The sequence below is a fragment of the Babylonia areolata genome, chromosome 24 (assembly GCF_041734735.1).
Source record: "Babylonia areolata isolate BAREFJ2019XMU chromosome 24, ASM4173473v1, whole genome shotgun sequence".
NCBI lineage: Eukaryota > Metazoa > Mollusca > Gastropoda > Neogastropoda > Buccinidae > Babylonia > Babylonia areolata.
Window position 1 is genome coordinate 22,623,682 of NC_134899.1, and position 27,845 is coordinate 22,651,526.

The 27,845-nt window shown below is 38.3% G+C and overlaps 1 protein-coding gene across 3 annotated transcripts in view; it reads left to right on the plus strand.

The window, feature by feature from the left end:
- The window catches only part of LOC143298824 (E3 ubiquitin-protein ligase RNF213-like), a 232,974-nt gene that overhangs the window by 24,179 nt on the left and 180,950 nt on the right, over window positions 1–27,845 (plus strand). For all 3 annotated transcript variants that reach the window (XM_076611814.1, XM_076611815.1, XM_076611816.1), the window contains exons 8-13: window positions 2,253–2,500; window positions 9,905–10,132; window positions 14,748–14,946; window positions 18,015–18,076; window positions 23,525–23,798; window positions 25,798–25,902. In XM_076611814.1, the coding sequence (XP_076467929.1) occupies window positions 2,253–2,500; window positions 9,905–10,132; window positions 14,748–14,946; window positions 18,015–18,076; window positions 23,525–23,798; window positions 25,798–25,902 (1,116 nt within the window). The remainder of the gene's footprint in view (window positions 1–2,252; window positions 2,501–9,904; window positions 10,133–14,747; window positions 14,947–18,014; window positions 18,077–23,524; window positions 23,799–25,797; window positions 25,903–27,845) is intronic.

Genomic DNA, 27,845 nt, shown 5'->3' on the forward strand with positions numbered 1-27,845 from the left:
GAATCTGCTTCTATAGTAAAGATTTTTTATGTCAAAATTCAAGAGAAGACTCAACGGACAGCTCCAGTGTCGGCACCGCTTGGTGGTGCTTTTGGCACTTGTGATCGACAATGAAATACTTTGTTTAAACCAACTACAACACAATTACACATGTATGATAAAAATCAGATTGATAACAGAAATGCAGACATCTGCAAGACATGCTATAAAAATGTCTAGGTATTGTAAAAACGTATTTTGCTCAAATCGGCACTGACGAATTCCAATGGCTTGAAGAAGAGATAGTTTTGTGGGGCCGAAATGCTGTCAGACATTTCGTACCATCGCATGCCTATAACTTAGGTGTACACAGAAAGCGGTACATGAGAAGAAAGCTTAAGCATTTACATTTTAATGCGCAATCGAAATTCCACGGCAACTATATTGATTTATAGAAAACGAAGGTATTTTGTATGTTGTATAAAATGTCTCTGGTAAACATTTAGCAACCTGTGTGTACCAGACATAGGACTGACTCTTGGTCTCAAATTTTATAAACCACATTACAATTATATGCGCTGTCCCACTGGCACATAACACATCTACCACAACTACCAAGTTAAAAATGTCTCCCATAGCAGTTTGCTGTATCATCCATGTGCACACACCCACACAAGAAAAATCCTCAACACACAATTAGCCTGCAGATTTATTCACCTTGAATATCATCATCATTTCCAGGCAAGGCAAGAAGTTTATTTCAAGTGCCCCCTGGGGGCATTGAAACATTACACACATACATCTTTTACACACACCATGTAAATAAAAAGTAACAAAAAAAACCCAAAGAAGCTAACTCAAGCAAACAAGCAAACACAATACAAGTCAATTTTCCCCAGTGATTGAATAATAACACAAATAATGATATACAAATCAAATTAGAACATGTAAATTTTCCAAATATTTGACTATCAATAGACAAAGTTCTATTGAAAAGAAATATGTATGGAATAGACAAAGGACTTCAATTTAACAGTACTCTTTGGTGGAGTGGGGGGGGGGGGGGGTTGGTTCAGAAAACAATAAGTAGAATTTTATGGAGTTTGGGCGGGTTCTTTTGTGTGTACTAATATAGACAAACATTTTTGTCTGATGTTGTCAAAAAAGGGACACAGAAATAGTTGATGAAATTTATCAGCAATGTCGTTTGTGGAACATTTTTCGGATTCTTTCATTTCTGGGTAAATTGTCAAAACGTTGTTTATTTACAGGCAGTGCATTATTGGTTGTTCTGAACTTTACTAATGATTCACACAGATTAATTGGCAATACTGTTAAATAAGCATATGGACCAAAATTGTGTTTAAACATCCTGTAATTGATATACATAGTATCATTATCTACATGTCTATTCCAGTCTTGCAAAAACTGATCTTTTGAACATTGCTTAACTTTCTCTTTAAACCATGTGGGATGTACATAACAAAACAAACAAACAAACAAAAAAAACCCTCTTGATTCAACCAGTAATTTTTTTAATCAAATTACATTCAGGAGGGTTTTAATACTTTCCAGATATTGATTCTGATGTATGTTGGTGGTGTATAAATTAAAGACATTTGTAAACAATGGAAGATATCTTTGAAGTACCTTGGTTTGTAACCAATTTATACAAAATGCTAGCATTTTGTTTTTACAGAGACAGACGTAGGAAATTTACCATTTTCACCAAATACCATGAAGGATGGGGTAGAAAATATCCTGAAACTGGAGATTACTGAAAATTGTGATTAAATGTAATTTTTATCAACTTGCACAGTTTACACTTTGTCCACATGATGTAGTTGAAATTATTATTTTAAAAGAAAATCTGTTACTACTTTTTTGTTTTTTTATTTTGTATCTTCAGATATTGTGCAAAAATATGATTGATATATGCAAGAATATGATTGTTATGAGTATGTAAGCACTGGTAACACCTCCACCTCTCCCCCTGCACTCAACTCCCTCCTCCCCTTCTCACCAATCCCTTGCCCAGTCCCCAGCATTTTGTCGTTTTTTAAATCAGCAGGAATTGCACATGAGGTATGAAAGCTTTACTTGTTTGATTATGAACGTGTCTTTTCCGCAACGTTGAGGCAATTATTCAAATATTGCAAATTATTTTATGTGTATTAATAATGAGGAAATGGATGTATGGAATTAAATAAATTATTAATGCATAAACATACTCACATTTTGAATAATTTGATGATGTGTACCTTGTTTTGCAGTGTGTTGAAGAACTACTTTTTACACCACTGAAGAAGAGTATGGAAACAGCTATCCAAGAAGACAAGCCTACAGTAAATTTGGCCATGTTTTTGCTGCACCTGCTCGACTTTACAAACAAGCCACTTTATTGCCAAGACAGACCCCTTGTCTTCAGGGCATTGCTCATCAAACCTGACCTGGAAAATAAGACATGTCCAGACATCACACTGTTGCACCATCATTTCCCAAATTTGATGAAAAACAAAGAGTATGTCTTTCTTTTCCTTTTTATATTCCAATCCATGGCATGATTACAAAATTGGTGTAGATGATGTTATTAATTTGTTGCCAGCCTAGTTTCACACATGAAATTTTCTTACAATGATGCAGAACTGTGCAGTTCAGTACTGTATAACTCTGTATATTTCAGAAGCATTTCAGATAAGAACATTTCGTATTCCAGAACAAGTTTGTTAATTGTTTCTGTTGACCACTTTCGAAATATTGAAAAAATTTCCCATATTCTATTATCTACAAACTATTGCTCAAATTATGTATTTAAAACATTTGTGTTGTATGAAAGAAAACAATTACCACTGACAACCTTTCAATCAATGCAGCATGTGTTTGGCACAATGCAACATGCGGTAACCTGTATGTTAATTTGTATAGTATAATTCTGTATCTGAAATGGAATTCTGAAGGTAGCTGTTGAGAGAGTAGCAGATAATTGTGATTCCAAATTTGTACATCTGAAAAACAAAAAATTATTTGATCAAATCCTTCCCTGTGGAACTTAGGAAAGCAGAAGATTGCATTATCAGCACAAGGGCAGCAAAGGCTTTATGGGATATATGTTTAATAGTCCAGATAGATATTAAGGTGCAGCCCCCCTCCCCCCCCCCCCCCCACACACACACAACACACACACACACACACACACACACACTAAAAATATACTTGTTTTCTATTCTTAGCTCAACAGGAAGCAAGAGTAGTTCTTTATAATGAAGTTATAATCCTGAGACAGGGCTTTTTCTCAATCATTTTGATTGTAGATACTATTCAGGCATTTCAAAATGACGATAATATTTTTTGTGCATAAAAGGTCTATTCAACCTTCACAGAATGAAATCCAAAAAGATGGAAATAGCATGCTTATTGTCAGAATATATCTGCAGAAAAAAAACAACTGGTTATACATTTATGATACAATCACATTTGTAGACATGTAAGTGAATAATTGCCCCAACAATGACAAACATGGGTTTAGTCCAGGTAAAAGTCAATCACTTCATCATAAACTGAGCAGTCAAGCATTTTTAAACCTTTTAGCGTATCCACTTTAGAGCGGTATGTCTCCTGGTTGCAATGGAGCCGATAACGTGTCTGCTGTGCATCCAGTTTGCCTCCTCTACAAAGAAGTTGGTCAACTGATCAGTAATAAAAAGCGTGAAAAATTAGAAAACATGTGATTCCTAGTAATCCTACCCATTGTATGTCAACCCTTGGTTTCATGAAAATAATGGATTATTGTCTGTTGTCAGTTTCCTGTCAGTTGAACATTGTGAAAAACAGTTTACTGACGGTCATGGCCACACCCCCTTCCATGCTCTCTGTCAGGCCTTTGACCTATCTTCTTTTGCCAGTCCCCTCTCTCTCCCCCGCCCCCTCTTCTCAAATTATATGAAAGTACTACACACTTACTTTCAGTCATTTTCTCCCACTCAAAATTGGTGTCTGATTGTAAGAGGACTGGAAAAAGCATCAAATATTGCTGTCAATTCCATCACTGTCATTGTCATCACCTTAGAGTTCAAACCAGTCAGACAAGATAGATATATCTCTCATCATTATTACCAAACATAATCATCTGCACAGGCTACAGAGTTGTTTAAATCCATTGACTAACTGGGACTACTGTCTTTGCTGGACAAAGTTTTAGATGTCCATTTGGCATATGACACAAACCTGCTTTTCATGCGCACTCGATGCAGTCCAGTCAGCAAAATATTATTGAAAAGAAAGGGGTCCTCCACCTGATGTATGCCTATTTGAATAGTGTGTTTATAATCCAGACACATTAAACTAACCATTCAGAGTATGTTTGTGTACATTAAGCCACACCCCGATGAAGGAAGAATCAGAATAGATGCAGGACGTAAGTAGATGTCTTATGGGCAGTTCTATGTAGGACATCAGCTGACATTTTGTAGGCACTGAATGGGTTAAAAATGAGTGGTGGCAAAATGTTAAATTTGTTGAGTGGTTCTAAGAGCTTCTATGCATAGGTGACAAGAAGACGTTTGCAAATGTCCAGTCCAGATAGAGTGTTTGCATACAATCATGTCTTGGTTACATCCAGTATGAGATATTGGCAAATCGTACTGATGCATCTGAGTTCAAGATATGCAACCTGACATTTCTTTTGATAAGCTGATGCAGTCAAAGATTGTGACCTATGAAGATATCTAGCTCATGTACACAATCAGAAATGTGTTTTTGGTGTAAAAAAAAAGGGGGGTTGGGGAGGGGGGCATGGGCAGGACAGAAGAGCCTACAGATTGAAAAGAGAATTGCAGAGATTTGATCTTGTTATCATTCTACTTCAGTTATTTAATATCAATGTGTTAACTTCAGAGACACAACTCTGAAGAGACCAACTAAAATTGTGTTATAGTTAGGAGGAGTGAGAGAATTGTGTCATCTGCATACATTTCATGAGAAACAGAATGGAAGTTAACCCCTAGGCTGCCTGCATGACGAGATAACTCGTCATGGCAAGCATGTATGCTTCACTGCCTGCATGACGAGATAACTCGTCATCGAAATATTCTGACTTTTCCCTGGTTTGCATTCACTTCCTTGGCAAAAATAGTGGTAGCTTTAGCCTGGGGAAGCTCTCTAGATTCTATTCATAGCTAGAAACCCTATCTACGTCATGAAGCAGTCCTTTATTTGAATGTTTTGGTTGGGTCACTGTCCAAGTGTTTGCCTGACTTCTCTCCTCACTCGCTCAACAAAATGTCGGACTGACGCCGTGCTCAAGACATGCGATCGTGACGAACTAAATCAACCATGATTTCTTCTTTAGCTGATGCTCAGAAAGAATTGAAGCGTAAATTCGAAGGAGAAGATAGAGATGAACATTTATAGGACGATCTGATAGAAAATAAAGGGACTAATCAAGAGAGTGGCCAAGATGCGACTGTCAGTGAGTGATGCTGGCTGTACAGATGTTAGCAGACAACAGATGACCGAATTAGCAGCAGAGAGATATTCTTGGCACGCAGCCAACGCAGTCTGATGAGAACTGAATCAAGTGACCGTGTGAGAGGGGTGAGGAGGAGGGGGGGTGGGGGTGTGGAGACTGAGGGGGCGTGGCCTCACATCCATCTTATCACTTGGAGAAGTCACAATGTATTGTGTATCTATCTCTTAAAAAATATATACATATTGTGGTTGTTCTAGTATGATTTTGTGTTTGCAGATATCCATTTCTCCAGAAAATATGATGTTTTTGTGCAAATTACCTGACTAATGTTTGTAATGAACAAGTTGAAAATGTGACAAAAAACAAAACACTGATTTCAAAACAACAGCATGTCACTAAAAATATATAAAATGGGAAAACAGCATGTGTTTTGTATTCTTTATTCATTTACCTTTCAGAAAATATATACTTTTATGGGTCTTTCTCCAATAACAAAGAGCACAGACTTTTTGGAAAATTTATACCCGTTTTTTGGGAAAAAACCCTGGCAAATAGATTTCACTTAAATCTTATTTTCCTGGCAGCGAAAGGGTTAATGAGATATGGAAAATGGGTTGTTCATTACTATAGAAAGTAATGAGCCCAGTACAGGTGAACTTGTTTTGGAATTGCTTCTGTTCACAAGAATTGTCTAGATTTTGTCTGAATTACAAGAATAAAACCCATGAAGGACAACGCTTTTTATTTCAAGCCTACATATTAGACACCAAAAAATATGTGAATTGTGTTCTATCAAAAGCAGCCTAAAGGTCAAGGAAAGACAAAGAGAGATAATAGCCTGATTGGCTGACAGATGAGCACCGAGAGGACTTGTCAGGCAAAAGAAGACTTGAATCATCAGCTGTTCAGTGATCTTAAATTGAAATAGGTGATTTTGTAATAGGTTGGTAAATATTTTTAGGCAGTGTGGATTCAGGCTTGGTTTCTTGAATTGTGGTTTTACTACAGTGGTTTTGAATCGGGGGAAATTCCAGAAGTTGGAGACTGACTTTTTTCAAAGGGTAATTCACAGTTCTACTTACTGTTGGCAGAAGGATGTGTATCGAAAAAAGCTTGGCTGGCAATAGAGTTTTGTATGGTTTTAAAGATTATTTTTAGTCAACAAGCAAGATGACTAACAATGCTACAGAATCAACCACTACTTTCTGTGAAAAGGTAAAACTGTCATGGATCTCTGCATTACCCTTATGTCTTGGTGAGCAATTTAATATCAGAGACAATAAAAAAACCTCTTGTTTTATGTTAACAAAGAAGTGGGTCTGAGTTGTGAAACAACTAGTTGAGAGTTGCAGGCCAAGAAATGATGGAAGATTAATAGGGAAACTTGTTTTTTGTTTACAAAGAAGTGGGTCTAAGTAACGAAACAACTATTTGTAAGTTGCAGACGAAGAAATGATGGAAGATTAAAAATATGTCTTCGCACAATCCACCCAATGTCACTTTTATCTGACTTGTGTGTATAAACAAAGCAAGTCCGTGTATTAACCATGTTTTGTTTGTCCATTTGTCAGTCTGTTTTGGGGATAGGATGTCGTCTGGACTGGATGTCTTGCTCATGCCCAAGGAAGTAGCTTGTTACCTATAGCCTCTCACCCCCAGGTGCCATGATTGTTGCTGGATCAATGATCTACTTGCTGGTTGTAAGGCTTCATGTACGGCATCTCAAACATTATTGATGTGTCATAATGTGACATCACATCCTAGTGGTATAATTGGGTGGACAGCTGGGCTCATCAGCTTGGTTGGAAGCCAGTTTACGAGAAGGAAATCCTGGCCACAAATCCTTAGTACCAGGTATCCTGGACAGCAGTGGAGTCCACTCTATGCACCTGGCAACTGTGGCCCATCCATGGGTAAATGGCCAGATTGCGCTTTGGCACCTTAGAAAAGGTCAAGAGAAAGGGAATATATAACAAAAACACTGTACAGGCTACTTGAACACAAGCATGGCAACAAATAAGAAAAAAAGGACATTGCAACCATTCATAATCATGCTGGAAATCACTTTCATTTACTTTGTTTCTGCTGAATTTATTTGGTTGTTTTCTAACATAGATGCTAATATGAACATTATTTTTAGATCTGCATAAACCTCCAACTACAAGCTTACTTGTACATTTTGTTTGTGTCTTTATTAAAATGCAGAAGATAAAAAAAATCTCAATGATGATGATGTCAGATCGATTATATCAGTCTAAAACCAGATAAAAACAAAGGCAATAAACCGGTAGTTTGAAATGGAGAGGTATACAGATACCTGTGGTGTTGATCAGCAAATTTGAGCAACCATGAAGTGGATGACTCTCAAATGTGTGATCCTAGTTTTCCTATTTGAGTCCATAGCACATTCACGTCTGGGTAGGACTCGCCACTGGAAGGAAAATCCCTACCTCTAATGGGGTTCAAACTTGCATCTTTCCAATCATTATCTGCAACATGAACCACTTTTCCATGACAGCTGGTCAGATCATATGGAAGTTGTATAGTTGCAATAATATTGATTGAACCAGATCTGTTGTTGCTTTCTTTTAATGTCCATTTTGCCACAGCTGTGATAGCAAGATGTAAAAGTAATCACTAATGAAACTCTTGTGGGTTTTCTTTTGACCTGTTCAGTGCTCTTAAGATACCAACTGATGACCTACACTAAATGTTACCTCACTGCCTATAAGATGTCCATTGATTCATCTATTCTTGGTGTTTTCTTCATTGGATTTGGAGCTTGGTTCAGTGAACATAAGCAGACTCTGAACAGTTAGTTTGATATGTCTGGATTTTAACATACTATTTAAATGAGCATATTCCAGGTGGAAGATCCCTTTCTTCTTGATAATGTTTTGCAAACTAGGCCACATTGAGTATGCATGAAAAGTGGGTTTGCCTTGTATACAAAAAAGGCATCAGAAACTTTGTCCAGCAGAGACAGTCAGTCAGTAGATTTACACAACTTTGCAGACTGTGCAGATGATTAAGTATGTGCATAACAGTAAGAGATGGATCTGTCTTGTCTTATGATTCGTTTGAACTCGAAGGTGATGACAACAACCGTGATGAAAATGACAGCAATATTCAACATTTTGTTCAGTCCATCTATCCAGTCAGATGTTTTGAGTGGGTGACATTAGTTAACAAGAAGGTGCAGTATGTAATCGCTTAGTTTGAGAAGAGGGGGAGGAGAGAGAGAGAGGAGTGATGTAAGACGAGACGTCCAAGGCCAGGCAGAGGGCATGGAAGGGGGCATGGTTGTGAACATTAGTGAACTGCCTTTTTACAGTGTTTAATTAGTGAGAATGGAAAAACAGCCAATAACCCACAATCTTCATGAAACCCAGTGTTGATAGACAATGGATGAGGATTACATGTTTTTATTTTTCATGCTTTTTGTCACTAATCAGTTGACCAGCTTCTGTGTGGAGGAGGCAAACTGAATGTACAGCAAACACTTTATTGGCTCAATTGCAGCCAGGAGGGTGTATCATCAAACAGTTTCCCCCTCTAAAGAGGGGGAGGTGGGGGATGTTCTTAGTTGTGAAAAAGCCATACTGCTCAGTTTCTGAGAACATTTTTGACTTTCATCTTGACTGAACCCTTGTTTGTCTTCGTTGGGACAGTTACTAACTTACATGTCTACAAGAGTTGTGATTATTTACTTTTTCTGTGTTTCCTATAGTTTATTAACCCTGAATCCTCCAAAATCCTTGGAAATGGCAGAATACTTTTTTTAAAACAAAATTCTCTGGCACTGAATCAGTTAAAGATGACAGATTAATAAAACAACAAAAACAAATGATGAAATATGAATGGCAGTTGGCATAAGAATCAAATACAAAGCCTCCTGTCTCTGCTACCATGTCATATCTGGAACTGCACCCTGATACCTCTCTCTGACATCTTTCAAATCTATATACCCACCTGTTCTCTTCACTCTCTTCCGCATCCCAAAGTACAAATGAGAACAGCACGGTGGTCGAGCCTTTTCATCATCTGCTGTGCAAATATGGAACTCCTTGCCTCACCATGTCTATCACAGCCCTATACTGCCTTCTTTTAAATCTAACCTCAAGACTTTCCTCTTCCAGCAGCATTTCCTCTTGACCCTCTGTCATACATGAAGGTAGTTAGTTGATGGTGTAGGTATATTTACAACGCTGTATTGTGTGTGCGTTGAATGTACAAATGGATGGATGGATGCATGCATGCATGCACGTATGTATGTATGTTTGTATTGTACGTACGAGTTTGTATGCACATATATATGTTTATTGTGCATGATTGTGAGTTGAGGACTGAGTGTGTTTCATATGCGTATGTGTGTGGATTGTAAAGCACTTTGTGCAATGAGAAAAGTGCTGATGAATGTCCAGTTATTTTTTAATAACACAAGTTTTGTCTTTTCAGAACATTGTCGAGGAAATGCATGCATTGGGTCCTTTATGTTTGGAACGAAGGCATACCACATTGGATCTACACGATACCTTTGCAACATCTGTCAAGTGGTCAGTGTCAACCATTCCAGACCCTGTATCCTGATGAATTTCACAGAAGACCAGAGTGGTGGGGCACATCCACAGTTGACAAGAAAATCAGTGACTTCAAGAATGCAGCGTGTCATGGCTGGTTTTTGGAGTAAGTGAAGTATTTTTCAGTCTAGTTTAAATGACTGGGATAAAATACAATGACATGACCACTTTTGTAAAGGTTTAGATACTTTTGGCTCTTTGGGTAAAAATAATGAAGGTATGCAATTGATGTGTTTCAGTTTTGTGCATGTGTTTCTTAAATTAAGCATTTTTCTCAATCGAAATAGGACATACTGTGAAGTTTTCATTGGTAACAGCAAAAAACAGGCTCATTACAATTTACAAAACAGCCCAGTATTTATGCATGTCAAGGTATGAATTGATGTTGTGAAGTAAAAAAAAAAAAAAAAAATTAAAGAAAGTTTATGGAATAATCCCCATGTTGGAAAATGGCATAGAAATTTTAATTCCATATGTTAGATGCCAAATGACTAAATATCAGCAGGAGGTAATTAATAAGAATATTGTATTTGTGTCGCTTTTTTTTTAATATTGAACTCGATACACAACACACATGCAGCCGATGTACACAGAAAAGAAAAAAAATCTAATTTCTGGAAGGTGAAAATATTGTTATGTTTGTCTCAAAATCCACAACATTTTCACTAGGCTGTATCGGGTTCATTGCTGTTTAGGAAAAAATTATGTTTTGTTAAGGTGCAGTTTTAAGATAGCGCGACATTCCATTTCTTGTCTGCAATTCAAAGAAAAAGAAAATTATGGATGGAGCACACAGAATGACACTAACAATACCATAAACTTTGTATGATACACACCAGTGTTAAATACAGGGTGCTGAATTAACTGGAATTAATTTGCTGAATGTGTGTCAGCAACACAGTTTACAAGTTTACTTGATTTATAGTAGGTTTCTGTGGGAATCATTCAGCATGCAATAGCTACTATAGCAACATTTGTAATGAAATAGTATCTAAGCACTGGAGTGGAGGAAAGGATGGGTAAAGGTCAAAACTACGAGCGCGTACAAATATAGAGTCGTCCAGAGATGCAATCAATTTCCATTACAAATTTTCAATTTTATAAAAAAATATATATAAATAAATAATTTTAAAAGAAAGATAAATGATAAAAAGAAAAACTGTTCTGATGGTGTGTAAACATTTTTTTTTTTTAATTCGGATCAAGGTGCATTTAACATATTATCAAATTGCAGTAGTTAAATTGTTATGTAAATGAAAATTTGTTTTTTTTCTATGGAGTTTTGCACGATAAGTGTTTCTATTTTTATTTTATTTCATTTTTTTATGGTTTGTCCAAGCTGCAATGTCTGCGATGAAGACAGGGAAAGTTTGAAACTGTAATAGGTCTTTGCTATGATCATAGTAGGCTGCCTTAGGTTGAATTGTTCTGGTTTCAGCAAATAACTTTTGGTTCAACGAACAGTTTTTTTCTGATGGTGAATAAAACTATGATTTGGATTAATAATTATGTTTATGTAATGGTTTCACTTGAGAATTTCTTTTACCATCTTATCAGAAATAATTAAGCAGCCAAACTGTCACTTCTGTATCTGCCAGAGGAAAAAAAAGTCAGAACATCAATAACTCAGAACCACATGACAGGGCTCTCTTTGTTCCGTAGACAGGTATTTTCAATACTTATTCAGTATTGAGTTACAGAGGCCATTTCATAATTTGTATATATAACAGAGAAGCAATGCCTTCAAGACTGACTTGTGATACACACTTTATCCAATGAAGGAATCACAAGATTAAACAGTTTTAAGCTTGAAAAAAAAAAGGTACTGGAGTGGGATTGGACCATGTACATGAAACTCAGAAGTAAGTAGACTTACCACAGGGCCAAGAAACATCTGATGACTCGCATTAAAAAAATATATGGCTTAATTTAAAGTGATAAGAATGTTTGGATTATCTTATTATGATGTCTCTGGATTATTTCAGAAATTTTTTAAAGTTCGTAGTAAAGGAGACAGTGCCATCCTTAGGCACACTGCAACATGTTGCCATTTTCTTCAGATCTGTGCAGACCAGTGTACACTACCAAAACTGAGGAGTGCTGTTGATTCAATATCTATATGTCCATTCCAGTTAAATTGGTTTCCACTTTAAAATGTTAATATGCAATAAGCATGTCAGGGGTGTTGTTAATGTCATTCTTTGTGTACTGTCCAGAGTTTTTTTTAATTTCTTTTCCTTTAATTGCAAACAAGAAATGATGTCATGCCATCTTCAAACCCAAACAAATGATAAGGCATCTAGGTAACTGGGAAGAGCCCATTGAATTTTCTAGATCCAGAGTCTCAACAAAATAAACTGTTCATGATCTGGAACTACTACTTAATCCGGAAGGCTAACAACATATCATTGATATGACTGTAAAGAATGTTTTTCACTATATCTAATTGTAATTTGGTATTGGCAGAAAAAGTATTTCCAGATGAAATGAATTCGTTAAGGTTTACCATGGACACACACACACACACACACACACACACACACAGACACACACACACACACACACACACACACACACACACACACACTTTTGACTCACTTGTATAAACAAAGAGTCTATGTAATAACCTTGAGTTCAGTTTTGTGTGTGTGTGAGGTCAAGTCAGGTCAAGTCAAAATTATCTGTATTGAGGGTAAAAGAATAAGCTCATAAAACCTTTTCTGCATCTTGCTCTCAGGGGGGAGGGGGGGGGGTGAACAGAAATGTAATGAAGATAAATGTTGAGGGAGGAGTGGGTGTAGGGAAAGCATGACATGAAAATGTGTGTGAGTGTGTGTGTGTGTCAGAGAGAGAGAGAGAGAGAGAGATATCTGTACACAGTGAGAGGAATGAGTGATTGGGCCTTGAAGGGTGGCTGGGGGCTGTAGGGTGATTATTCATTCTTTATTGTTATTTGTTTTTAATCTGTACACCTTAATACATGTATATGTATGAATATGATTATATATATAATATCCATTGTATGTTTGTGTGTATATAATATATGTGTGTGTGTGTGTGTATCAGTGTATGTGTGTATGCATGTGTGCACATGTTCAAAGTCTGTGTGCCTGTGTATTGGATAGATGGCATTGTGTGTGCATGTCCCTATGTTTTAGATATGAGCATTTTTTTTATTTGTGTGTTCGTTTTTGTACTTTAGAAATATACTTACAATGCCCATCATGCCCTCTGGTAAGTAGGACTTCCACTCTTGTCTGTTTTGGGCCAGTCTCTGAATGGTACCCCAAGTGTGCTTCAGAGTCTTGAGTTCTCCTTCAGCTATTCTGAGCCAAGTGTTCTTTGGACTTCCTCTCTTGTGTCTACTATCTGGTGTCTGGGTGATCTTACCTTGATCTCTTCACTTGACATGTCCTTTCCATCTCCACCACCTTCTCATAATATTGGTCTCCATGTTATCTTTATTGCATAGGGCAAGTTGTTGTTGATTGGAGATGGTGTTGGGCCAGAAGATTTGCTGGATTCATCATAGGTTTTTTGTGTGGAAGGTTGACAACTTTGTCATTTTCAGTCATCCTCCAGCATTTTCAGCCATAGAGCAGTGTGGAAAGTACACAACTCTGGTACATTTTCAGCTTTGTGTTGATGCCATACTGGGAGGTTTCCTTGTGCTGTTCAGCATTCTGAAGGTGATTCTGGCCTTGCTGAGACAGTTCTTTATGTCGGTGCCCGCTTCTCCATCATGCATGACAGCGCTACTACTACCCAGGTACATAAACTCTTCAGTTGTGGGTAGATTGTTACGTTTACTTGGATTGATGAAGGGGTTTGAATGTTCAGTGTCAATAACTTCTGGCTTGTTTTTAGGCCTATTTGCTATTCAAAGGTGCTGGGTTGTCTACTCTTGCGTGTGATGATGAGTGTGGGAGACAGTGCTAGGTTGTCTGCAAAGCCAGGATCTTCCATCATTGAGAGGAGAGTCCATCTTTCACCTCTTGGTTGATGTTCACTTGTTCTTCACATCACCCAATCTATGGTCATGTTGAAGAGCAGTGCTGACATTTTGCATCCTTGCCTTACTCCTATCTTCACCTGGAAACTGTTTGCTGTTTCCTACCATGCATGTGAAGTTGGTGTAAAAGTTCTTGATGAGAAGGATGATGTGCTGTGGGACGCCATGGGCTTTCCCAGTGAATGCTGCCAGATGCCTTCTTGAAATCTACAAAGTTGATGTGAGCCACCTCTGTAGCTCTGTATACTGCTCAATGATGTTATGCAGGATAAATATCTGGTCAGCACATTATCTTCCTATCCAGAAATCTGCCTGCTTGTTCCTTAGCTGCTTGTCTACTGCATCTGACAATGAGAAGAAGAAATAATTCTCTGATGATCTATATTGAATTTGCTTGGAATCAGCAGAAGGGTGATTCCACACCAGATATTGCAGTTACATGGTGTGCCTTTCTTTGGCATCTTTACAGTAATGCCCTTTGTCCAGTCTTCTGGTATCTTCTTTTCACATATGGCTGTACTGAGTGGCTGAAGCATTTTGGCCATAGAAATATCCTTAAATTAAAAATTTGAAAATAGATTATTTATGTGACACTGCATTTAATCATGGTTTGGAAAAAAAATGACATAACAGATATGTATAACTATAATGCTGTACTTTTCCTTAATTTTAGATCTGAATGACATTGTAGCATTTTTGTAATCAACAGATCTGAGACGGTTGTGTACAAAACCCTGTCAGCAGCTTTCAGAGCAGATCCACTCATGCTGAGGACTTTTGTTGCCACCTTGAACCTGAACCAAGTCCTCATTTTGCTTATGAATGAAGATCTACCCACAGAGGTTGTCTTGGCTTCACTCTTTTTTCATTTGCATACAGATGCCCATTCCTGTAAGAGCAGACAAAAGGTAATTCTAAGTGCAGAACAACTGTTTAAATACCCTTGTTTATTTGGTTGAAATGTTGCTCATGAACATTGCATCAAATGTGCCAGAAAAGAATAAACATTTCAGTTACTGCTGGATATACTGATTATTTTCTGCATTCAGTGATGTATTGTCATTTGCTTCAGACAAGGCTGATATCTTTGGATGGAATTCAGACTGCTCTTCCATAGAATTGCAACAGTGTTTGTACAAAATGAACTGCAGGGGGAAACATGCATATAAAAAATAGTAATGATGATATATATATAAAAATGACTGCAAATTATTTCAGTATGTATATATATATATATATTGCTTGGCAGCCAAACTGAGTGGATGATGCATATTTTTTCAGTTGTAGGATTATTTACATGCTCATTTATTGCCTGCATCTGTGTATCATACACACACACACATGCACACTCCTCACACACACACACACACACACACACACACACACACACACACACTCATATTTCTAGACATTGGGGGAAGTTTTTCTCCAGATGCCATGCTGCTCAGAATACAATTGAAAAGGGTTTTTTGGTGGCCGTTTGTTTTTAAATTGAGGGACAATCTACCTTTTTTGTTTACAGTCCAATTGATAGGTAGGTCAGAGGGACCTCATCCGTTGTGTCCTGTGGAGCAGTGAATTTCTCTGTTTTCTACTGTGTGTAGTTCTGAAAGTTTGTCTTTTTTTTTTCTTCAAAGTCAGGTTGGAGTTGCTGACAGAGAGTCATTTGTCCTCTTCTTCTTATGACCCCAGGTCATGCTGTCAGATGGTCATTCCAGTCTGCAGCATGAAGTCCACTGTCCTCTGCAGTGCGGCAGGTGGTCCCCAGAGCTTCTTTTGGAGTTCCACCACACAGGGCCTGGTTTCCCTCCTCAGTGCACCAAAAGTTGGGCAGAACTGTAGCAAGTGCTCTGGTGTCTGCGAACCCCTGCCGCATGGGCATCCTCAGTAGGGGACAGTCTCAGTTTGTAGAGGTGTGAAAGGAGCCTACAATGTCCAGTTTTCAGTTGGAAGAGGACTACTTGCTGTGCTCTGTTTAATGTCCAGAGAGCATCCTCCTCCGATCCAGCTTGGTGTTTGTTTTTCCATTGCTCTCTGAACTGGCTCTTCAGGATTGCTCATGCTTCACTATATGAGACAGGATGGACAGTCTGTTCCATTTTGCTGCCCACCTTTGACAGCCTGTCAGCCTCCTCATTTCCGCTGACTCCACAGTGTGATGGGACCCACTGGAGGATCAGCACTGTCCTCTGGCTCAATGTCCCCAGTGCCTGCCTGATGTCTCACAGGATCTGGCTTTCTTCTCCTGCAGTTAGACTTTGCAGCACTGATTTGCAGTCCGTCAGGATGACTGTGTGCATAGGCAGCTCTTCTCTGGAATTCAGAGTCTGTGCTGCATGAAACAGTGCACAAGCCTCCGCTCTGTAGTTTGTGGACAGCTGACATGTAGGGATGGACTTTATGACACGGCTGCTGTCTGGGAATCTAATGAAAAGACCCCCATCACCATTTTTTACAGCACTCTCAGCAGAGCCATCTGTGTAGACATGGGTCCATCTGTCACATGAATAGTCTATTCATGCTCTGAGGGAAAGACCTTTGTGTTTCATAAATCTTAGACAGCATGACTACCCGCCCTTAAATTCTTCTATTTTCTTTCCTGCAGTGATCAATTTTGCTTTGATTTGAATCTGAACAGCCATCCGCTCTCTGTGTGTTGACCCAGTCTTCAAGTTCATCTTTCAGCTCAGGCCATCAGCATTTCCTACCTCTGAAAGCCTTGGCTGACTTTTTGTAGCAAGAAAGTTAACCCCTCTTCTGCCTCCAATGTCTGATCACAGATTCATTCACTTCAAAGTCATGGTCAGCAGCTTGGTTTCCCGTTTCACTGGCCAGTTTGAATGCCTTCAGTTTGAAAGCTGCATCGTAACCATCTTTACGATGATGGACATTGTCTGAGCAAGGGCGATCAGCTGACTGTTTCGTGTGCATAAAGGCCATGTGTAAATTTGGAGCAAAAAACATGAACAGTTAACACAAGCACATTTTTGCAGTGAGTTTTGAATTCATGAAGAGTTAAAACCAGTTTTGAAACCTAATGTGAATTTGAATATCGACTGGATACTAACAGCAACACCTGATATGAACATGTCATTGGAAAAACATGCCACATTGGAAAAATCTACAAACAAGCTGCATCATTATTTTAGCCACAGAGATCATAGTTTTGGGAAAAAGTTGTATCTAGTAGTCTGAATTTTACAGTACATGTCTAGATCATAGCAAACCACTTAGCAGTTGAAAGATATTTTGTTGGACGTTCTATTCACTCAAAATATAGGTTTAATTTGTACCAAGTGAATATTTTTATAATTTGTGATAAGTAAACTTTAACAAGGACTCTTGCTTTGAACAGCATCTAGTACGAGAGGGTGCTGTTTATTGTTTGTCTCCCTTTGACCTAGACTTGGGTATTTGGGGTGTGGCAGACTAGAGTGTTTAAAATTACAGACACCAAAGATGTCAGTTAGCAGGTACATAAACTTTGTTCACAGATGTGAAAAGGAGAAGGTGGAAATGATATGAAATGTGTTGGTGCCCTGGCATTCCTAGTAAATTAAATGTGTTGGTGCCCTGGCATTCCAAGTACAAAATGGGAAGTTTATTTTAGATATTTAATAAACAAATACACTTGAAAGAAGGAATGTAACATTGGAGGGTGCAAAAAATGATTAAGGGCTTATTTTGTAGAACCAGCCAAGGGAATAAAAAGATTAAAAGGATCACCTAGAGTTAAGTGTAATTGAGCTTTTTTTTCTTTGGGGGGTTTTTTGTTGTTGTTTTTTGATACTTTGTTACATCAGTTTCTACATGGACATATGAAAGAACATGCAGGTGTAATAGTTAAAAGTACTGGTCAAAGAAGAAGATTCTTCCATGTTCATTTGTTAGCTGGGAGGATGTGGGGATGAGTTTAATACAACACAACATGTTTAGAGATAGCCTACAGTTTATTGTTACCTTGATCTGTTGACAGGATATTGTGCAGATTATCAGAAAAACTGCAGAAACAGTTGGAGTTATGATCAAAACAGCAGGGTAAGACATTCTCTACATGTAGTGTTTGTGACAGCAGTATGGATCAAATGTCTTGTTCCAAACTGTGCAAATGTGTGTGTACGTGCACATGCATGTGCGCATGTGCACGTGCGTTTGTGTGTGTGTGTGAAAGAGACAGATATGCACGCGTTTGTGTGTGTGTGAAAGAGACAGATATGCTTTGGTTGATGTTGTTTTTTTTCTCTTTCTAAAGATGAAATTCATGTCAGAAACCATTGTGTAGTCACAGATGTAGTTCATAGAGGCAAACTACCTTGTGTAACTTTTTTATGCAATGTATTCTATGCAGTCTCAGTGGCATTAACTTGCACCGCTAATTCCGATTGCTTAACACATACCCTTACCTTGGCTCTTGATCTGTTGCATTTCTAATACAGGTGTTCCACAAGAATTTATCAGTGTTAGATGATGGTGATCAGTAGTGCATAATCTGATTCAGCATGTGCACCTCCCACTGATCTCCCTGTTGACAACAACACTTCTATCACTGCAGATCTAGACTGAGTGTCTCCCGTGGAGTGGCCACCACTCAGTCTGCTTTAAGGTCCCATTGCAGTGGCCTATTTGAACTCGGATTAACCCAATGGTCAGAACTGACCTCCCCTAATTGTTGGATTATACCCACCTCCTAATGGATATAGGGATCATTCTAGGCCTGCTTGAAATTACCCCAGCAGTAAATTTGACAAACTCATAATTGACCCCCTCTCCCCTGTTTGGATGAGATTAACTTCAGTGAGGGAGGGAGGCCGGGAGGGGGGGGGGGGACATTTTATTTTAATTTGGATCAACCTCCACTCATTTCCTCATGGTAGTTGATGCCAACCCATCTTCTAGGTGTATCATGCTGAGCTGCCTAGAATTGGACCCCTTCCTTCACTTGTTTTCCCCTCTGAAATATACATTTTAAGCTTTTTCTTGTTTGTTTTGTTGTTATTTATTTTATTTTATTTTGTTGTTGGTTTTCTTGTTTTTTTTTGTTTTTGTTTTTTGTTTTTTTAATTTGTTTGTTTGTTTTTGCTGTTCAGATGATTTTTATTTCCAATCCTGTTTTTGAATCAGGAATCAGGATATTTATATACTTCACTTGAAATGACCCTTGGGGTAAATTTGGTCAAGTCAGACCTTACCTCACTTCCCCTAGTTGAGATTCAAACCCCAGAACCAAATATCACCACAGAAAGTAATGTGGTTGGACCAGCAGCTGTGGCAAAATGATTAGCATCATAGACTGATGGCAGCAGGAGGTTGTGGGTTGATTCCCAGCAGAGGTAGGATTTTGGGCCAACTTCTTCCCAGAGTATAGTGTGCTGTGGGCTTGACTGAGAAGCATAGTCAAGTAACATTTGTTTCATGGATGCTCTTAAGTGTGTTTGCTCAGATTTCCTGACCAGCAAATGTACACAGACATCGAATATTCTTAAAATGCATGCCTCAAGACACACTGGGGCAATTGCTGCGCCAGACAATAGGGGAAAGAATGAAAGTGATTAGTTAAGGTGTGTGGGGGACAGTGGTGCATGAAAGGTAAATATGAGTTTGTGAAAGAAGAAAGAGAAAGATGTGGGAAAAAAGAGGAGGATGGAGGCCCCACAAAAAAAGGAAAGGAAAAAAAAGAAGGAAAAAAGTGGGGAAAAAAGAGGAGGTTGGAGGCCCCACTAAAAAAAAAAAAAAGCAAGCACTGCATGTGTCTGTATCTCTTGGGCCTGCTTAATGCCATGATAAACTATGAAAGGAATAGAGTACAGTCACTTAATGCCAGATCTAAAGTGGACCTCCACTTTACATTAGTAGTGCCTTCGTCATCATCTTACTCATTCATCATCAATATATTCCACAAATTATCCAAATTCTGTGGCCTCTCATGCCATGCTCCTATGGCAACCTCAGTATCGATCCCCCTCCACTTCCATATTGGAAGTGAGTCCTGTCAAAGGTATTAGGTGTCAGCAGATTCACGGGTGACTGTCTTTGGAGGAGCATGGTGGTGGTTTCACTCTGGGGAGGACACTCACTCAGTCCATGAAGCCATTACAGAATCTTCATAAACGGGGGCCCAAGCTGGTACTCCTCAAAAAGACTACCCTTTTAGACTCAGACTATAAACAAGCGAATGTTCTCCCACTAATCCGTAGATTAAAGTACAATAAAGAAATCATGATGCAAAAGATTATGACAGGTAATGCACCACCAACATTAATAGACAAATTTTCTGTAAATTCATCAAGGAATCCCACCAAAGTCCATATCCCAATTCCAAGAATTGACTTGTTCAAATCCAGTCTGGTTTACTCAGGCGCCACCCTATGGAACTCACTCCCAGAAACAATTAAACAGCACCATTGCCCAACCACCTTCAAAAAACATTGCCTTTCCCACCTTATGCCATAATGTGTAATGTAAATCATTCATTTTATTGATACTGTTTGTCAAATGTGTATGGTTGACAGAACCTCCCTCACCCTCTATCCCCCATTCTGATGTGTAATGCGGTGTGTGTTGTGTGTGTTTGTTTCTTTGATTTTGTTCAATTTTTTTTTCCTATGCATTTTACTAACACCATGCTAGTGCCTGTATGCCATGTGTGTGTGTGTTCGTGTGTGCGTGCGTGTGTGTGTGTGTGTGTGTGTGTGGTTGTTTTGTTTTGATTTATGCATATTCTTTCCCTCTGTTGTGTATCTCTACTAACACCATGCTTTCATTTTATTAAATATTGTGTAGTGTAGACCCTATTCAGGGCAGGGACTGGATGTAAAAAAGCACACTAGTGCTTGTCTATTATCCCCGAAATAAAGAATTTGTCTTGTCTTGTCTTGTCTTGTCTTGTCTAGCTTCATAACTAAGCAGTTATTTTGTCATTAGGGGGCATAGTTAGTTATGTTCCATATATCTTAGAATAGGCACTACTGAATAGCACCAAAGTGACTCAGCAGCACTGCAGGGTCTCCTATGGTGTGTGGCTGCCTAGCAACCTAAAATCAATGGCTTTCTGTGGACTGGCACCATGACTGCAACAGACAAATGCAGGTGTGGCCATGTATGAGGGACTCAAAATGATTGATGTGGGAGTAATGCCACTGAAACAGTGCAGATTATGGGGCAGCAAGGGAAAACTAAAAATGGTCAGAAGGGGTGAAAAAAGCCCAGGCAGTGAAAGCCCATAGCCCCCTAGGAACATCCCATTCCTGCCTTGCAGTCAAGAGGGAGGTCAATATAAGCCAGACCAGGTCACCCTTACCCTTGTTTTTTTCCTGCATAGCTGTTAGGGTGAAAGGGGGTCCAGTGCATTCTAGCTGAATGCAGCCACCCCTTTGTGTCTTCCATGGAAGAAAGAAAGAGGATGGGGGAAGAGGGATTCATTACATGTTTGTTAAGTTGGCTGCCACTACCCTTTTCTCTCCTTGTTTTGATGTAGATAGATGGTGGTCCAGTACAGTCTAGCACCATTCCTCTTGTTTCCTCCATGGTGTAATGTGGAGGGAGGAGGATGAAGGGTGGTCAGCACAAGTTGGCCAAGAGCTACCCTCCCCATATTTCTGCCATGGTATGATGTGAAGTAAAGAGGTCAGTGCAAACTAACCAATAAACAACCTTTCCCAGTTACTTCTGTCATGTTGGAATAAAGACAGGGGTGAGGTGGAGGACTGTACAAGTCACTATAGAACTACTACCTTCCTCCACTTCCAACACGTCGTGAAGTGGTGAATTGTCAGTATATTTGTATTTGTATTTCTTTTTATCACACCAGATTTCTCTGTGTGAAATTTGGGCTGCTCTCCCCAGGGAGAGCACGTCGCTGTACAACAGCGCCACCCTTTTTTTTTTTTTTTTTTTTTTTCCTGCATGCAGTTTTTTTTGTTTTTCCTATCGAAATGGAATTTTCTACAGAATTTTGCCAGGAACAACCCTTTTGTTGCCGTGGGTTCTTTTACGTGCGTTAAGTGCATGCTAGCACACAGGACCTTGGTTTATCATCTCATCCGAATGACTAGTGTCCAGGCCACCACTCAAGGTCTAGTGGAGGGGGGTCGGGGGGGGATATCGGCGGCTGAGCCGTGATTCGAACCAGTGTGCTCAGATTCTCTTGCTTCCTAGGTGGACGCGTTACCTCTAGGCCATCACTCCACACCAGGCCATACCAGTGACCCCCCCCCCCCACCCCCTCTCGCCCTTCCTTTTTCATTAGCTCATTAATTGCAAGCGGAAGGCTCTTATACTGAAGAGGTAAATGTTGACAAAGAATACCACAATTCTAACGACGGAAGTTAAAGGTTGGGTCATTCAGACACCCACTGGACATCCGAGGGGTCTGTGTAGAGGAGAAGAGAGGACTGGCCGTACTGAGTGAGTTAAAACCCGGATCAAAGAGACCAATTTCTGACTAAGGTTTTTTTGTTTGTTTTTTTTGTGTTTTTTTTTTTTCCCGGACTTTCTTGGGTCGACCACCGTTTTATTATATATATATATATATAAATTCATTATGACATTCAGAATAGATGAGAAAAAATGTGAACATAAACAATAACAGATATAAGTGATTATGTTGATATATATACATACATATATACACACACACATATATATATATATATACACAAACACACATACACATATATATATATATATATACATACATATACATACACACATATATATATACACATATATACATATATATATATATATATATATACATATACACACATACACATGCATATATAGTTCATTACACAATCAAACACATGAATCATTTTATGGTTTTTAGTGACAATATATAAAGTCACAGACACAAACACATACACCGAAACATAAGAACACGCGCACGCACGCACGCACACACACACACACACACACACACACACACACACACACGTTTTGCTATGTCATTCATCTTTATGCTGAGTGCAGAGTTGCAGTCATTTCTAGCCCAGCCATGTTACCATTGTCTTCTACGTTCGTTGACACACACCCCCCCCCCCCCCCCCCCCCCCCCCCTTTTTTTTCCCCCATCGCTGTATCTTCATACTATTACACATCACATTACTGTTACAAAGACCTCTCTGATCGCTGTATCTTCATACGTTATTTCTGACTAAGGTGGTGTTGATCTTGACAAGCCTCAAATGACACCCCAGAGGTCATTCAGGGCTGGCCCAGGGGTATAATCCTGTAGGGGGGCATGGGGGTGTGCTAGTTTAACATCTTTACACCAATCTTTCCATTTTAAACCACAGCACACTGTATTCTGTGAAGAAGCTGATCGTCGGCTGAAAAATATCACAGCGATAAACCTCTGATTGGGGTTTATTCTTACATACTCCCAGACTGACGGTTGTTAGTTGGTGATGCTGACAACATTGTCACAGCAGCTGATCTATAGTGTTTATCAATGCATACAGAGTGTAACAGATGTCATTGTTTATGCAGGCAAGCCACGGTGTTAGACAAGAAGCACTACACCATGCTGGGTGCCATCTGTGAGGACCTGCTGAAGGAAGTGACGGAGACTCATCCCTGTGAGGATGCTGTTGTACAGGCTGTGGTGCTCCTTCAGCTCTCAATTCTCACCATGCTGGCCCGGCCAGATCAGTGTGACTCAAAAAGAAACACAGTCATCAAGGATCAGCTTAAGTACTCAATTAACATATGGTTACAGCGCATCCATTGTAAGTCTTCTGCTGACTTTGAATATCTAATGGAGGTTTGTCATATTTTTTTTCTCTTTAGATACCAAAATGAAACATGGCAAGGTTGAATGCCTAGAAAATATATTGGTTAAACCAAAGTCATGTTGAGTGGTGATACGATGTCCATTTATAGTTTCTTCAAAAAAGTGTCATTGTTCATTAATGAATCAGAAGACATCACACTACAGCTTCTTATCCTTTTGAGAATTACCCATTTGAAACTAATTGATAAAATCCACTAACTAGTTACCAGCCCACCAGTTGAATAGTTGACAAACTGTTTTTTCCATGAAAGTTTTAAGGGGTATATATCAGATGTAATTTCCTTCTGTTTTCTATTCACTGACAGCTTCATTGCATTTTTTGATGCCAGAGAAGTGCTTACACAAATCTCAGTTTTCAACTGTTCAGGTATTCCTCGTGTGCATGATCTGTCATTTCACCTGACATTTTCCCATTCATCCCATGAAAAAAGGGGAAAAAAACACCTTTACCTAAAATATGTGCTTTAGGTTTAATCCCTTTTCAAACATTATATTCAGATTTAATAGGATATCATATCTGCAATTAACTTTCATTCCTGCAGCATGTTTTTCCGATTTACAGGAATCTTACCCTTCATTCCTGGATCACGGAAAACCGTCCAGCATAGAATTTTCACTTTCCTTCCTACATCATGGAAGCTCAGTTCTTGCAGAAAGCACTTTGAATTTCACTTGAGCCGCATTATCAGCATGCGTAATCTATCTTTGACCAGGTCACTAGATGATGAGTTCTACAACGCTTGATCAGATGATGGTTTCAATCTGTTACAATTGTATGAAGAGGAGCGAGTGCAGTTTGCTGCTGCCACAGAAGCACAGACAGCAAGTGAAAAGTTCAGAAAGTACAAAATTAATGAGAAAATTGTGGTGCATATTTGTTCAGTAACTAACGTGACTGCTTCAAAGCATATCACACACGTGTCACCTTTGTCTGACATAATTTATGACATGATGTCTGTGACAGACATGTATGTAAAGAAAGTTTCGCTTGTGAATAGTTTATGTTCAAGAACTGTGTAAATACTGTTCCGATTCTGGTTCAAATGCTGCTTGTGTAGTGAAAGGCATATATTCTCTTTGAGACCAACTTCAAATCATTTTTTGTTGTAAGGACAATAACAGTGACAATTGTGACAGCTTTTTATGGATATGACTAGCAGTTTGGCACTGTGGTACATATAAGGCACTACTCAGTGAGTATCGGTACCTGTATGATGTGCATAATTTGCAAGCAAAACACTGTTCTGCATCTGTTAAGTACTTGTATGTATTGTGTTTGACCCCAAACTCACCTGTTTTACACCCGAGTGTCACCACAGATGAGATGTCACTCTATAGTGTCAGCAGAGTCACAGACTAATTCTTACATCAGTTCTGTGCACAACAGTACATGACAATCTTAGTGTACTGTATAATAAGCAGTGTTGCCAGAAGTCTTTAAAATATATACCCCATTTCAAACTTTCTTTCTTTTATCTAAATACAGGAAGGAAAGGAACATACATACCATAGGAATCTTGGAACAAGAGGAAGTAATGGTTCATAAAAAAAAAAAAAAAAGGAACAAAAGAATTAAGCACATTTTAGCGATTGTTTTTGTAATTTCTTTCATTTTGTAAAAATGAACTGCATCATCCAGTTCCCAGGTGTGTTTGTTTCATTTAAGTGAACTGTTTTATAATACTTTGATATTTGCTGTTACCTCAGTTCCCATTTTGGATAAGAGCATGCTATATTGGTTTGATATGTATTGTGGAAAATCTACCATTGTAATTCTTTATTTCTAATTTCCTGGGTGCACGTTTTTGCTGGAGACTAGTACTGTCGTCTGATACTGATATTCACATGTACACGCGCGTGCATACACACACACACACACACACACACACGGAAAGTACATTCAAGACTATTGATATGAATTATTCTGCCTAACTTGAAAGGTTTTTTTTTCTTTTTTTTCTTTTTGCAGCTCGTGAGAGAGTGTGTTACAAAATCAGAAGAAATTTCAAACCACACCACCGCTGCTGAACTGAAGTCTTTTTTCCTACAGATTATGAAAAAAAATCTGGTCCAGGTATGTTTAAAACCAATAGGAACATATTTTGTATGCGTTTGCACAGTAAGTTATTAGTGCAGCCAGAGATAGTTTGTATATAAGTAATTGTGTATGAAGTGCTTTTTCATAGATCCCTAGATCTCTCACTGTCTTTCTCTTTTTATGACAAGAAGTATCACAGCTCAATAGATTACATTTCAAGACAAATATAACTGGGAAAGAATTGTTTCCATTTTTTTAATTGGTTAGGAAACAGAAGTCCATTTTGTGATACCATGTTTTCAGACAATAGAATGATTTTTTCCTTCCAAATATTTTAATTGTCCATCTTCATATACACTAACCTTACCATTAGCATGTATTCCTGACAAAGCATTTAAAATGTATAAGGCGTATCTTTGTTTTATGATGCATCAGTTTGTAACCATTCCTTTGACATGGGACAAATACCTGTTCAGTACAATAGTGTTCACTCTCTCTCATTTCTCTCTTTGTGTGTGTTTGTGTGTGCGTGTGTGTGTGTGTTTGTGTGTGTGCGTGCATGTGTACATGTCACTTAAACTTCTTTAAATGTCATTGTATACCATAAAAGGGTTTATGGATGAAAGATGGAGATCATTAACACAAAATTATATCTTTGTGTCTGTGTATGTGTGTGTGTGTGTGTGTGTGTGTGTGCATATATATGTTACAGAGATGTTAGTCATTGATTTAGCCATCATATTTGTAAATGATATGTGTGCATTACCTTGAAATCTGCTTTATGACACACAATTCACCATGATTTATCAATGCAAAAGCCGGTGCATCCCAGGAAATTCACTACTGACGAGAAAAAACAAATTACTTCAGTTGTTCTTGCATTTTAAAGTTAATGCCAGAAACAATCTCATTATCTTGCATATGCAAATATCACGGTGGTGTTTATGGGGTATGCAAAAACACTTTCGCTCCTCCCCACGTGAAAATGCTACCTTCAAGCAACAACACAAAACAAAACAAACAAAAAAAAAACAACAAAAGACAACACTTTACATTGAAATGCCTATCCTGGTATTAGTACTATTCTTCAGACATAAAAACTATGTTAACATTCTTATGCTACTGTTGTGGCCATTACAAGATAGAAAAGAAAAATTCATAGCTTGACTTCATTACTATCACGATGGCCACTGTCATTACTTTTCCTTAAAGTTGATAAAACAACTGCTATAATTCCAGAAAATCAATATTGTCAACACTCCACACTGTATCGTACCTGTATAAGGAAGCCGGCATTCTGTTGTTTATGTGTTGTTAACAGTTCTGTTTTTTTCTTGACTGAAGAGTTGTTTTGTTGTGCATATATACATATATTACACACAATAAAATAACTATTTCACATATATCTCATTATTCAGGTTTATAATGCATCAGTTTGTAACTATTCCAAATCCATGGTAAAGTAGCCATAACCACAAACGCATGTGCACACCCACACATGTACTCACAGTTTCAGTTTCAGTAGCTCAAGGAGGCGTCATTGCGTTCGGACAAATCCATATACGCTACACCACATCTGCCAAGCAGATGCCTGACCAGCAGCGTAACCCAACGCGCTTAGTCAGGCCTTGGAAAAAAAAAAAAAAAAAAAAAAAAAAATATATATATATATATATATATATATATATATACACACATAGATAAGCGTACATAAATAAATAATAATTATGATTTAAAAAAAAAAAAAAAGGATTAGTAGTAATGAAAATAATGATAAAATAATAATAATAATAAATAAATAATTAAATAAATAAGACAACAATGATGATAAATAAGCAAATAAATACAAAACATGAAGACACACATTCACACATACACCCACACATGCATAACAGATATGCCTCAAAAAAGCAGTTTCACAGATATGAAAGCACAGTCAAATACATATAAACGTACATGAGCTCCAACACACACACACA